The following is a 14,548-nucleotide window of genomic DNA, read 5'->3' on the forward strand; positions in this document are numbered from 1 at the left end:
GAAACAGACTGGCTAATATGTGAGAGGTATTCATGCCGTCTGAGATCACAGCACAGTGCATCACATAAGAAAAACCCAACCCATAAATGCAGTGTCCATATGGCCTTTTTAAGGCATAGTTAGCCCAAATTAGCTTTTTACAGTTATGCTTATTAAGACTTAATGCCGTAGACATGACAACTCCAAAGAGTAGAATACCCTTCCAAATCGGAGCAAGAAATGCAGTGAATGTGTGACACCCTTAGTTCTAACTAAAGGTACCATGTCTCTTTCTCTCTCTCCCACCCCTTCTTTTCTACACAGGCAGAGAAGGAGGCATGCGAGGCCAAGCTGTCCAAGATGCGTCTCCAGAACAAAGCCAAGGTCACCTCCCTCAGCGCCCAGCTGGAGGAGCTGAAGAAAGGAGGTGGAGCTGGGGGCCAGGGGACTCCCACCCACAGTAAGAAGGTAACACGCTCACACACATACATGCACATATGTTTGCACGTGCGTACGCATGCAGACGGACAGACAGACACATCCATCCACCCACCCAAGTTCAGTGAGCAATAGCAACAGGAAACCACAGTAACCCTTCTGACCTTTGACCCTGTTTTTCCCTGCGTGTGACCCCTGTAGGGAGCTGCAGAGGGAAGCGAGCAGGCCAGCCGTGGGAAGATCCTCCTCCTTAGGAAGAAGGTGGAGGAGCTAGAGCATCAGCTGTCACAGAGAGATGAGGAACTGGAAGTCAAGGTACTACCTACATCCTTTTTAGATTTGAATTTTGAAGCAGCAAAATGTGAAGGAAGTTCAAAGGGGTGTAAACTTTCTTTAGGCATTGTACATGCATTCATACTAGCTTTATAATGCCTTATGAAACTTGGTTTGGTTTAGGGAATGTTCACATTCACAGTTTAAAGCTTAGTTGCTATATACAGTGCATTTGGAAAGTATTCAGACCCCTAGACTTTTTCCACATTTTGTTATGTTACAGCCTTATTCTGAAATGGATTCCATATTTTTTTCCCCCTCATCAATCTACACACAATACCCCACAATACCCCATTCAATCTTGGTTTCATCAGACCAGAGAATCTTTTTTTAGTCCTTTAGATGCCTTTTGGCAAAATCCTAGCTGGCTGTCATGTGCCTTTTACTGAAGTGGCTTCCGTCTGGCCACTCTACCATTCAGGCCTGATTGGTGGAGTGCTGTAGAGATGGTTGTCCTTCTGGAAGGTTCTCCCATCTCCACAGAGGAACTCTGGAGCTCTGTCAGCGTGACCATCGGGTTCTTGGTCACCTCCCTGACCAAGGCCCTTGTCCCCCGATTGCTCAGTTTGGCCGGGCAGCCAGCTCTAGGAAGAGTCTTGGTGGTTCCAAACTTCTTCCATTTTTAAGAATGATGGAGGCCACTGTTCTTCGGGACATTCAATGTTGCAGAAATGTTTTGGTACCCTTCCCCAGATCTGTGCCTCTACACAATTCTGTTTCGGAGCTCTACAGACAATTCCTTCGACCTCATGGCTTGGTTTTTGCTCTGACATGCACTGTCAACTGTGGGACCTTATATAGACAGGAGTGTGCCTTTCTAAATCATGCCCAATCAATTGAATTTACCACAGGTGGACTCCAATCAAGTTGTAGAAACATCTCAAGGATGAACAATGGAAACAGGATGCACCTGAGCTTAATTTCGAGTCTCATAGCAAAGGGTCTGAATACTTATGTAAATAAGGTATTTCAGTTTTTTAGAATAAGGCTGTAACGTAACAACATTTGGAAAAAAGGAAGGGGTCTGAATACTTTCCAAATGCAGTGTACATAACTACAGTACACAAATAAATGAATACTGTGTTACTAAGCTAAGGCCATAACAATGTTGTTAGTGTTCCAGTGGACTTTAGTGTGTCACTAAAACATTCCACAGTAAAAATGCTTTAATACTCAGTGTATGTGTAGTATAGAACATGGCTTTCGTCAATCCAGTGTGATTGTGAACTAACCTTTTCAAACAACCCTTTATTTTTAGCCTACATACCGGTAGTAACAAGAGAATGTCACCACTCCAAATAGAAACATTGTTCCTGAGCAGAAAGCCCAGGTCCATGTTTCCTTAGCCAGCGGACAGATAAGGGAAGCCAATATCCTCCTGCAAGGATGTGAGGAATGAGTTGGCGTAGTGTTATTATCTCCTGCAAGGTGCCCTCAGGCCACGGCTAATATGGGTCCTGTTCATTAGGCACCAAGTGCAAGAAAACAAACTGAAACAGAGAAGTACTGCCTGGACTTGTTTTCTGTTGCAAACTGTTTTGCTACGTCATGCCCTAATGAATGTGACCGAGGTGTTTGCCTCCATCCTCTTATCTACAAAGTAATTTCTCCTACTAGGCCTATTCAGAATGTCTCACAGTGCTCAGCTCTCATTTCCTTAACTATGGGAATGTTCATATCCCATGGCTATGTTTTAATACACTGTGGCCTTGTCAGTGAGATATGAGAGGTTGTGTCCTAGAGTTTAGAAAAATGTATTTTAGTGTCACTCCACAATGATACAAAATATAGATTTTTCAAACCACATTGTGGACCACTCAGTTTTGAGACACTAAAAACAGTCCTAGTCAAACATGGTAGAGGCATCATCTATAGTGCATTACATCATCTATACACATGTATGCATAAACAGAACGACGTACAGGAGACACAAGGACAGTTGGTCCCTTATAAAGACATGTCTCCTTTGGAGGATAAGGTGGCATGCTTTATTAATAGTATTACCTGATAACATTAGCTGATAATATTACCTGATAACAACTAGACCTAGGTCGATCCGTCCCAGGTCGATCCGTCCCAGGTCGATCCGTCCCAGGTCGATGCGTCCCAGGTCGATGCGTCCCAGGTCGATGCGTCCCAGGTCGATGCGTCCCAGGTCGATGCGTCCCAGGTCGATCCGTCCCAGGTCGATCTTGTAGCCAAGGCCTACTCTGTTAAATAGAGAATAGGTCTTTAGTCATGTTTGTGGTTCAGGTTGCTTTGTCCATCAAGTGTGTTTGTATAGTGTGTCTGTCTTTTCATACTTAGTTGTATCTGATCCAGTATCTTCAAGGTGTTTGGAAAATTCTCAAAATTGTGTGTGAATGAGTATATATTTTTTGTGTTTGAGTGTTGTTGTGTCTACTGTGTGTGTGTGTGAATGAGTATATCTTTTTTGTGTTTGAGTGTTGTTGTGTCTACTGTGTGTGTGTGTGTTTGTTGGTGTGAATGAGTATATATTTTTTGTGTTTGAGTGTTGTTGTGTCTACTATGTGTGTGTGTGAATGAGTATATCTTTTTTGTGTTTGAGTGTTGTTGTGTCTACTGTGTGTGTGTGTGTTTGTGTGTGAATGAGTATATATTTTTTGTGTTTGAGTGTTGTTGTGTCTACTGTGTGTGTGTGTGTGCGCCGATGTGCATCTGACCCATGCCCACGTCTTTCCCTCTACCAGTCACGAGAGCTGGAGGACCAGAGGCAGCGTGGGGTGGACATGGACGCCATGCTGGTGGAGCGAAACAGGAAGCTGTCAGAGAAGGAGGCCTACATAGTCCACCTGCAGATGGGCATGGCCACCGGAGAGCAGACGGCCACGCCTACAGCCCAACCCGACACGGAGCACAGGGTAAATACAAATTCCAGAAGCTTTATTGTCCTTGAAATATACATCACATGGACAAATTGGCATGACCGAACAATGATGCTTCTGCTATTGGGACACTACGGATTTCAGAGAGAAGTTGGGGGTACCAGTAACAGTATCACCAGCCCTGGTCCTGGAGATACACGGGGTGTGCAGCTTTTTGTTCCAGACCAGCACGGTCATATTATCCATGACCTCATGCACACAATCTAATACGAGGTTTCCCACAACACAGTCCAATACGAGGTTTCCCACCACACAGTCTAATACGAGGTTTCCCACCACACAATCTAATACGAGGTTTCCCACCACACAGTCTAATACGAGGTTTCCCACCACACAATCTAATACGAGGTTTCTCATTCCCACCACACAATCTAATACAAGGTTTCCCATTCCCACCACACAATCTAATACGAGGTTTCCCATTCCCACCACACAATCTAATACAAGGTTTCCCATTCCCACCACACAATCTAATACGAGGTTTCCCACCACACAATCTAATACAAGGTTTCCCATTCCCACCACACAGTCTAATACGAGGTTTCCCACCACACAATCTAATACGAGGTTTCCCACCACACAATCTAATACTAGGTTTCCCACCACACAATCTAATACTAGGTTTCCCACCACACAATCTAATACGAGGTTTCCCACCACACAATCTAATACGAGGTTTCCCACCACACAATCTAATACGAGGTTTCCCATTCCCACCACACAATCTAATACAAGGTTTCTCATTCCCACCACACAATCTAATACGAGGTTTCTCATTCCCACCACACAATCTAATACGAGGTTTCCCACCACACAATCTAATACGAGGTTTCCCATTCCCACCACACAATCTAATACGAGGTTTCCCATTCCCACCACACAATCTAATACGAGGTTTCCCATTCCCACCACACAATCTAATACGAGGTTTCCCACCACACAATCTAATACGAGGTTTCTCATTCCCACCACACAATCTAATACGAGGTTTCCCATTCCCACCACACAATCTAATACGAGGTTTCCCATTCCCACCACACAATCTAATACGAGGTTTCTCATTCCCACCACACAATCTAATACGAGGTTTCTCATTCCCACCACACAATCTAATACGAGGTTTCCCACCACACAATCTAATACGAGGTTTCCCACCACACAGTCTAATACGAGGTTTCTCATTCCCACCACACAGTCTAATACGAGGTTTCTCATTCCCACCACACAATCTAATACGAGGTTTCCCACCACACAATCTAATACGAGGTTTCCCACCACACAATCTAATACGAGGTTTCCCACCACACAATCTAATACTAGGTTTCCCACCACACAATCTAATACTAGGTTTCCCACCACACAATCTAATACGAGGTTTCCCACCACACAATCTAATACGAGGTTTCCCACCACACAATCTAATACGAGGCTCATTCCCACCACACAATCTAATACGAGGTTTCCCATCCCACCACACAATCTAATACGAGGTTTCCCACCACACAATCTAATACGAGGTTTCTCATTCCCACCACACAATCTAATACGAGGTTTCCCATTCCCACCACACAATCTAATACGAGGTTTCCCACCACACAATCTAATACGAGGTTTCCCACCACACAATCTAATACGAGGTTTCTCATTCCCACCACACAATCTAATACGAGGTTTCCCATTCCCACCACACAATCTAATACGAGGTTTCCCACCACACAATCTAATACGAGGTTTCTCATTCCACCACACAATCTAATACGAGGTTTCTCATTCCCACCACACAATCTAATACGAGGTTTCCCACCACACAATCTAATACGAGGTTTCCCACCACACAATCTAATACGAGGTTTCCCATTCCCACCACACAATCTAATACGAGGTTTCCCATTCCCACCACACAATCTAATACGAGGTTTCCCACCACACAATCTAATACGAGGTTTCCCACCACACAATCTAATACGAGGTTTCCCATTCCCACCACACAATCTAATACGAGGTTTCTCATTCCCACCACACAATCTAGTACGAGGTTTCTCATTCCCACCACACAATCTAATACTAGGTTTCCCACCACACAATCTAATACGAGGTTTCCCACCACACAATCTAATACGAGGTTTCCCACCACACAATCTAATACGAGGTTTCCCACCACACAATCTAATACTAGGTTTCCCACCACACAATCTAATACGAGGTTTCCCACCACACAATCTAATACGAGGTTTCCCACCACACAATCTAATACGAGGTTTCCCATTCCCACCACACAATCTAATACGAGGTTTCCCATTCCCACCACACAATCTAATACGAGGTTTCTCATTCCCACCACACAATCTAATACGAGGTTTCCCATTCCCACCACACAATCTAATACGAGGTTTCTCATTCCCACCACACAATCTAATACGAGGTTTCCCCCACCACACAATCTAATACGAGGTTTCCATTCCACCACACAATCTAATACGAGGTTTCTCATTCCCACCACACAATCTAATACGAGGTTTCTCATTCCCACCACACAATCTAATACGAGGTTTCTCATTCCCACCACACAATCTAATACGAGGTTTCTCATTCCCACCACACAATCTAATACGAGGTTTCTCATTCCCACCACACAATCTAATACGAGGTTTCTCATTCCCACCACACAATCTAATACGAGGTTTCTCATTCCCACCACACAATCTAATACGAGGTTTCTCATTCCCACCACACAATCTAATACGAGGTTTCCCACCACACAATCTAATACGAGGTTTCTCATTCCCACCACACAATCTAATACGAGGTTTCCCACCACACAATCTAATACGAGGTTTCTCATTCCCACCACACAATCTAATACGAGGTTTCCCACCACACAATCTAATACAGGTTCCCACCACACAATCTAATACGAGGTTTCCCCACCACACAATCTAATACGAGGTTTCTCATTCCCACCACACAATCTAATACGAGGTTTCCCATTCCCACCACACAATCTAATACGAGGTTTCCCACCACACAATCTAATACGAGGTTTCTCATTCCCACCACACAATCTAATACGAGGTTTCTCATTCCCACCACACAATCTAATACGAGGTTTCCCACCACACAATCTAATACGAGGTTTCCCACCACACAGTCTAATACGAGGTTTCTCATTCCCACCACACAGTCTAATACGAGGTTTCTCATTCCCACCACACAATCTAATACTAGGTTTCCCACCACACAATCTAATACGAGGTTTCCCACCACACAATCTAATACGAGGTTTCCCACCACACAATCTAATACTAGGTTTCCCACCACACAATCTAATACGAGGTTTCCCACCACACAGTCTAATACGAGGTTTCCCACCACACAATCTAATACGAGGTTTCCCACCACACAATCTAATACGAGGTTTCCCACCACACAATCTAATACGAGGTTTCCCACCACACAATCTAATACGAGGTTTCCCACCACACAATCTAATACGAGGTTTCCCACCACACAATCTAATACGAGGTTTCCCACCACACAATCTAATACGAGGTTTCCCACCACACAATCTAATACGAGGTTTCCCACCACACAGTCTAATACGAGGTTTCCCACCACACAATCTAATACGAGGTTTCCCACCACACAATCTAATACGAGGTTTCCCACCACACAATCTAATACGAGGTTTCCCACCACACAGTCTAATACGAGGTTTCCCACCACACAGTCTAATACGAGGTTTCCCACCACACAATCTAATACTAGGTTTCCCACCACACAGTCTAATACTAGGTTTCCCACCACACAATCTAATACGAGGTTTCCCACCACACAATCTAATACGAGGTTTCCCACCACACAGTCTAATACGAGGTTTCCCACCACACAGTCTAATACGAGGTTTCCCACCACACAGTCTAATACGAGGTTTCCCACCACACAATCTAATACAAGGTTTCCCATTCCCACCACACAATCTAATACGAGGTTTCCCACCACACAATCTAATACGAGGTTTCCCACCACACAATCTAATACAAGGTTTTTGGGTGGTTTTCCAGGCGTTGCCGGAGGAGAGCGGAGCGGGCTCCCTGGCAGAGCTGCAGCTGCTGGTCCTAAGTCTGACCAGGAAGGTGGGAGAGGGTGATGAACGTTACAGCCTGCTGCAGGAGCAGACTGAGAGCCTCAAGGAGCTCCTAGTCACAGAGAAGGCTGCCTTCGAGGACAAGGAGAACATGTACAAGCAAAACGTAGGTTATGGTGAAAAATCACAGATTTCGCAGATGTGATTTTTTTTTTTAACGTGATTTATCAGCAAATCTGCTTATTACTTTAGATTTGTTTTATATAAGAGGTATGTACTATTTTTTTAATCATCACATTATTTATCGTCACGTTTATTAATGACACATAAACATTAAAACAAAAAAATCCAGCTACAACTCAGCTCCTCCCCCCGTCCCTGTAAAATCTTTTTAAAAAAGAAGCTTTTTCATGTTTGCTGTGTCATGGCCAATAACATCACTGTTCACCTCATCAGCTGAAGAAATCACAAGCGCTCTATTTCCCTGTCAGACCAGCCTTGACCAGCCGTGTATTACATTTACATTTTAGTCATTTAGCAGACGCTCTTATCCAGAGCGACTTACAGTAGTGAATGCATACATTTCATACATTTCATACATTTAATTTTTTTTTTTTTTTTTTGTACTGGCCCCCCGTGGGAATCAAACCCACAACCCTGGCGTTGCACACACCATGCTGGCATTGCAAACACCATGCTCTACCAACTGAGCCACAGGGAAGGCGTATTCAAGCTTCCCTGTCAGACCAGCCGTATATTCAAGCTTCCCTGTCAGACCAGCCGTGACCAGCCGTGTATTCAAGCTTCCCTGTCAGACCAGCTGTGACCAGCCGTGTATTCAAGCTTCCCTGTCAGACTAGCCGTGACCAGCCGTGTATTCAAGCTTCCCTGTCAGACCAGCTGTGACCAGCCATGTATTCAAGCTTCCCTGTCAGACCAGCCGTGACCAGCCGTGTATTCAAGCTTCACAAATGTCTTCTGAATGAACTGTCGTTTCAGATCCAGACGTTTAAAGACATCATTCTGCAGAAAGACAACAAGCTAACGGAGGTCAACCAGATGCATGAACAGGAGCTCTTCAAGTTGGCCGCCAAGTCTGACGCCAGCGCTGATCTGGAACAGGTAAACTAGACTAGAGGATTTACCGCTGTTACTTTTGTTTTACCATTAAAATGACCAGTAAAATCGACTATGAACCCACTTTAAATGGTCCTTATTCCGTGAAGTTACTCTATTCATTCTGAACTCTGTAACCCGGCTGCATGCTAGCTGTAGATACACTATAGATTATTCTATCTTAAGTCATTGGAAGGAACGTTCTGTTTCCAAACAGTTATACATCCAGCAAATTGTACCAAAAGTTAACATTTCCAGTTACAACATGCAATGTGCTAGTGTGACCACAAGACCAAGTTGTGATGTACAGTATCACTGCTGTGCACCGTGGGTAGTGTAGTTGCTGACATGGCTGTCTGTCCTCCCCAGCTCTTGAAGGCTCTGAAACAGAAACTACATGAGAAGGAGGTGGTGCTGCAGGGTAAAAACCAGGTGATTGACGTCCTCCAGGGGGAGGTGGACTCCAGAGACCAGCAGATCAAGGTGAGAGGTTATTTAAATAGGTCAAACTTTATTTAAGGTGAACTATCCCTTTAAGGGGTCCTCTTTGTGTCTCAGGTAGAGCATGGTGCTTGCACCGCCTGGATCAGGGGGTTTGTTTCCCACTGGGGCCACCCATATGAAGAATGTATGCACACATGACTGTACGTCGCTTTGAATAAAAGCTTCTGCTAAATGGCATATATTATGATATATTATAAGGAACCGCATGGGTGTTAACAGCTATACCCATTGGAAGGGTGGGCCAAAACAATATGGGCTACGTTCCAATTTTCTTATTTTCTCCCAAAGTGTGTGTCCACTTCCAAAGCTTCCTGCATTCATTTAACAATGACGAGAACTCTCTCTAGACTACTCTTAAATCAATCCAATGCTTTTAGATCCCTTAAAGGGAGTGTGCAAGTGCACACTACTAGGAAAAGGGTGGAGAATCAAGGATACAGTCTTGGTGATGGCTACTACTATAATGAATAATAATAATAATTTGGTGGGTGCTTATATTTGTCCTATTTCATACATGTACAAGTGTGTATTAATACGCCTGTGTGAATTCTAAATGTCTTTTTTGTGTATCCCATCTCTCCGGACACCCTCGGAGTGTGGCGTGACGGCCAGGGTCTGCCACTATCAACGGTGACCCTGGAGTAATTCACTTCAGATGAGGGAGACCAATCCCCTTATGATGTCATCTCTCTCGCGACAACCCTAGCCTAGAACAGTGATCACCAATTGTCCCTCCTTTCCTCATCCATCCCTCTCTCTCCCCTCCTCCTGCTCTTCCCTCATCCCTCCTTTTCTCTCCCAGGACCTGGTGGAGCGGGCGCGGCGGCTGCAGGTGGAGCGCGAGAGCCTCGGGTCCAAGATGGAGGCTGAGAAGCACGTGATGCGGGCTCAGCTGCGTGACCTCTTGGAGAAGCATCAGGGCGAGCTGCGCCGTGCCACCGAGTGCCACGAGGCCCAGCTGGCTGAGCGGGAGCAGGCACTTCGCGGGCAGCTACAGGAGGAGCTGGGAAGGACCCCTGTCTCCGAGCTTCAGACCCAGACGCAAGCAGGGAGTGGCAGGGATTCTCCAGCCACGGCCCAGAGGATGAACGAGCTGGAAGGTAGGTAGTCGGTACAGATGTGGACAGATACACACACATTCTACAGACCATAGGATGCTTTTTAATGTTGATGGGCTTCCTGGGATGTTAAGCTCTTCTTCAGGTCTTGTGAAGATCTCATGATCTGCTTTTCTCCTGTCACTCTCCTTTCTCTCTCTGTCTCCCCCCCTTCTTTCTCGTCTCTCGCAGCACAAGCCAAGCTGAAATTTGAGGAGGCCAGTAAATCGGAAGCCAAGTTCCTAAAGATGAAAGCCTGGTCAAAGTCTCGTATTCGACAGCTGGAGGACGAGGTGAGGAAAAGCCAGGTAAGAGATTCAGTTATATCTAGCAAACTAACTGTAACATTTTAATTAGGCGGGGATGAGTACATTTATAGCGTGATGATCAATGTTGTAACTTTTCTGTAACAATGGTCTGTGAGAAGAGGGCAATTATTTTAGCAGAGTTTAATTCAGAGCTCCCATCTATTAAGACTTCTGTGATTAGTATGCTCAGAGGGCACGTGTCCTTGGGAGAGGGAAAATGTTGTCCTGAATGTATGTCGTACACGTTTAGTCTCATTCAAGAAACAGACATGTTGCGCTGAGCTTTCCTTGACCTGTGAGCTTTGACCCTCCTCCAGTCTGGTAGAGTGGGCCCTGACGTGACGTCCCTGCGTAGCCGCATCACGGATCTGGAGGAGGAGCGGGAGGAGACGCTGTGGAAGCTGGAGCAGTACGACGAGATCAAGGCCAAGAACGGTGAGGAGATTCTTCAACTATCATCAATCATCTGACTACACTTATCTGGACCATGGTGTAATGAACTTTAACGTGCTAGCTAGTTTTGTAAGTGTTATCTTATTGTGGACTTCTCCTTGGTGTTATCATTTATAACTCTTTAAAAAACTGTGATAATTGGGTATTTAGCAAACGCCCCACCCCCTCTTTTGTCTAGCGTTTTTGGAGAATTTAGCAATGCTAGAAAAAAAAGCATTTCTTTAAATTCAAAGTGAACTATCTCTTTAACAAAAGGGTTTTCTACTGCAGATGTTCTCTAGATGTTCTCTGTACTGAAACTAATCTCTGTTTAGTCTGGTGATGATTTACAAGAGGTTTGAAGACCCATCTAAATGAGCAACAGCTCCCCATGTTTACAAGTGATCTGTTTCAGCCTTGTACATCTGTATGTTATTTTGGTCGCTTGTTCTGTTTGATCTTTGTCAATGTACCTTCAGCGTGTTATTCAGAATCTGTTTACATTGTGTTCTGTCTCTAACATGTCCTATGTCCTCCTGTAGATGTGTTGGAGGATGTTAACATGTCCTCTGCCCTCATGTAAATGTTAACATGTCCTCCTGTAGATGTACTGGAGGCCAAGCTGGTGGTGTACGAGGAGCAGCAGAGGAAGATGGCCTCCGACCTGGAGCAGGTCACCAAGAGAGCCGCCTCTCAGGTCAGAGTTCAAACCCCACCAGACGGTACCCCCAACATGCACTGCAACGAGGAAGTACCACCTACATCCCGGCATGCAGTGCAGTAGTGGTGTCTAGTCATGATTCTTGAGAATCAATGTTGGGGAAAACAGTGAGGGGTCGATGGATTCATCTATGGATGCATACCTTGACTGTCACTCAAGGTTTCCGTTAACCAGTAATAGCTGGCTTTTGCCCCCCCAACTGGTAATTGAAGCGCGCTTTACATTCGCCAATCAAGTGCATAGGTAGGCAGGCTTCAGCATGTCCCACACCACTTTGCAATGAGCTGGAAGCAGTATGCATTTTGAAAACGTATACTTAATTGTTTGAAACCTGAATGTTTTACTTCATATTATGAGGCATGTCTTACCTTGCATCAAAGTAGCCTAGCCAAAAGTATTTTATAAAGACTTCCATAGGCTTATGCCATTGAAACCAGTAGCCTGTTTCTCTCATGTTCTATTGGTTTTCAAATCAACTTTCTTTCATTGACCAGTAGCCAAACTTCAACCCTAGTCATATTAGCAACCCATGCTAGTTGTTGCATTATTAGTTCTCCCCTGCTAAATGTTTTATCTCTGTCTCATGAACCTGCTTTCATGTGCGGTCCGCTAATTGCATTATGGAACAAACATTCACGTGTAGCCTACTGCCTTGTGCGCATTGCTGCACTTATAATGTGAAGAAATAATAGTTGATCAACATTTCAAGCAAAACGTTCTGATCTGTTGCATCAGCCTTATTGCTTTTTAATGCAACTGGTTGTATGAATGGTTGTATACAACCTACTGGTTGTATGAATGGTTGTATACAACCTACTGGTTGTATGAATGGTTGTGTACAACCTACTGGTTGTATGAATGGTTGTGTACAACCTACTGGTTGTATGAATGGTTGTGTACAACCTACTGGTTGTATGAATGGTTGTGTACAACCTACTGGTTGTATGAATGGTTGTGTACAACCTACTGGTTGTATGAATGGTTGTGTACAACCTACTGGTTGTCTGAATGGTTGTGTACAACCTACTGGTTGTATGAATGGTTGTGTACAACCTACTGGTTGTATGAATGGTTGTGTACAACCTACTGGTTGTCTGAATTTGGGATCTATCGTCCCACAACTGTACCAGAGTCTGTTTGGAATAGCCTATTTCTTTCTTGCACAGAACGAGAAGCTGAACAATAGAATAGGTCAACTTTTCTACTATGGAGGATAGTAGATTGTCATAGGCTAGTGATGTTGCTGTTGGTTACTCCTTGTTGACTGAGGAACAGTAAATGTGGACAGTTATTCTAACATCTTCAAAGTGCTCATCAGAATTCAGTAAGAAGGAGGATTCACAACGTTGCATCCTCCTGTTGCATGTTCTGTTCAGATGAATTACCATCATCTAAATGGGATTTCTCAGCACCTTGGGTGGATGACGTAGTCAGGTTACACACCCATCTGGTAAATGCAAATGCTGCCGGTCAAATGTCCGGCGCCTCATTTTCCTAACGGAAACCCTGCTGGCACTGTACACCAAACACATCTGACACATCTATCCTATTGACGACTTCACTTCTCTGATGGAAAGCCACTTGTCCTCAGATGAAATCAAACACCACATTCTCCCATGTTGAGTAATCCCTGGATGAGAATAAATGAACGCCCCCTGTGCCTTATCTCCGGACCCAATGCTTCCTCCACCCCAAACCAATATCCTGCTTCTCATGTCTTTCTGATCCTATACACACTAGGCCAGCGAGTCAGGTAGCGCTGACGACGCCCAGAGCCAGGTGCTGGACTGGCAGGAGATGGTGTCGGAGGCGGTGACGGCCAGGGACCGTGCCCGCGAGGAGAAGGCCACCATGGCCCTGCGCATGAGCCACATGGAGGAGGAGAGAGAGGGTAAGTGCCCCGCCACCGCTGGGGGGTGATCCACACACACAGGGCGCACTGGCACTACCACGGGGCTGACACACTGTGACACAACACACCACAGACACTAAACCTCACCTCAGACCGAAATGCAAAAGTCGTATCACCCAGCAGCCGCCAACCCGCCTCCCTCGACGACACAGAACACAGCTACCACTCCGTCCAAACCTTTTGTTACATACTGTCAAACAGCATACATCTTTTACCCATGGAAAACAGGGAGGAAGGAAGGTGGGAGGGAATTCTAGAGAAGTTATCTGTTAAAGTTCAATGTCTTCTGTTGTTGTTTGAGAGCCCCTCACTGTCCAACTGAGCATGTTTATTTTTTGTTTCATTTTTTCCCTCCAACCCATCCGTCCCCGGCGAGCTTTTCATTCTGGCTCTGCGCCCCCCCCCCACAACCCCTACCCCATGTCCTCCCCCCCTCCTCCTCCGCTCCCTGCTCCTGGGATGGGGGCAGCCAACAAGAACCTGTTTCCCATCAGTTTTGTGCATGCAGGCCCATACCCCTCAGCAAAAGCCTGCCCCCACTGTACTGTCCTCAGTTTCCCAGCATCCTTTTCACCTCCTCCGGGGTAAACTGGAGGCAGTACAGTGGAGGCCTGTGCTTTTTATTAGTCCCTCCTCCATGTAGTGTTTCTCTCTTTCAGTATCTCCCTCTCTTTTTAAGTTTCCTTTCCTCCCACTTTCCCCTCCCTCTCTCCTTCCT

At 45.2% G+C, this 14,548-nt stretch overlaps 1 protein-coding gene across 3 annotated transcripts in view; it reads left to right on the forward strand.

Annotated features, from left to right (window-relative positions):
* The window catches only part of LOC106562751 (uncharacterized), a 52,292-nt gene that overhangs the window by 5,944 nt on the left and 31,800 nt on the right, over window positions 1-14,548 (forward strand). For all 3 annotated transcript variants that reach the window (XM_045689488.2, XM_045689489.2, XM_045689490.2), the window contains exons 4-14: window positions 304-447; window positions 619-732; window positions 3,462-3,632; window positions 7,718-7,906; window positions 8,740-8,862; window positions 9,226-9,339; window positions 10,163-10,460; window positions 10,650-10,765; window positions 11,083-11,200; window positions 11,803-11,894; window positions 13,659-13,809. In XM_045689488.2, the coding sequence (XP_045545444.2) occupies window positions 304-447; window positions 619-732; window positions 3,462-3,632; window positions 7,718-7,906; window positions 8,740-8,862; window positions 9,226-9,339; window positions 10,163-10,460; window positions 10,650-10,765; window positions 11,083-11,200; window positions 11,803-11,894; window positions 13,659-13,809 (1,630 nt within the window). The remainder of the gene's footprint in view (window positions 1-303; window positions 448-618; window positions 733-3,461; window positions 3,633-7,717; window positions 7,907-8,739; window positions 8,863-9,225; window positions 9,340-10,162; window positions 10,461-10,649; window positions 10,766-11,082; window positions 11,201-11,802; window positions 11,895-13,658; window positions 13,810-14,548) is intronic.

The sequence above is a fragment of the Salmo salar genome, chromosome 11 (genome assembly GCF_965601325.2).
Source record: "Salmo salar chromosome 11, fSalSal1, whole genome shotgun sequence".
Lineage (NCBI taxonomy): Eukaryota > Metazoa > Chordata > Actinopteri > Salmoniformes > Salmonidae > Salmo > Salmo salar.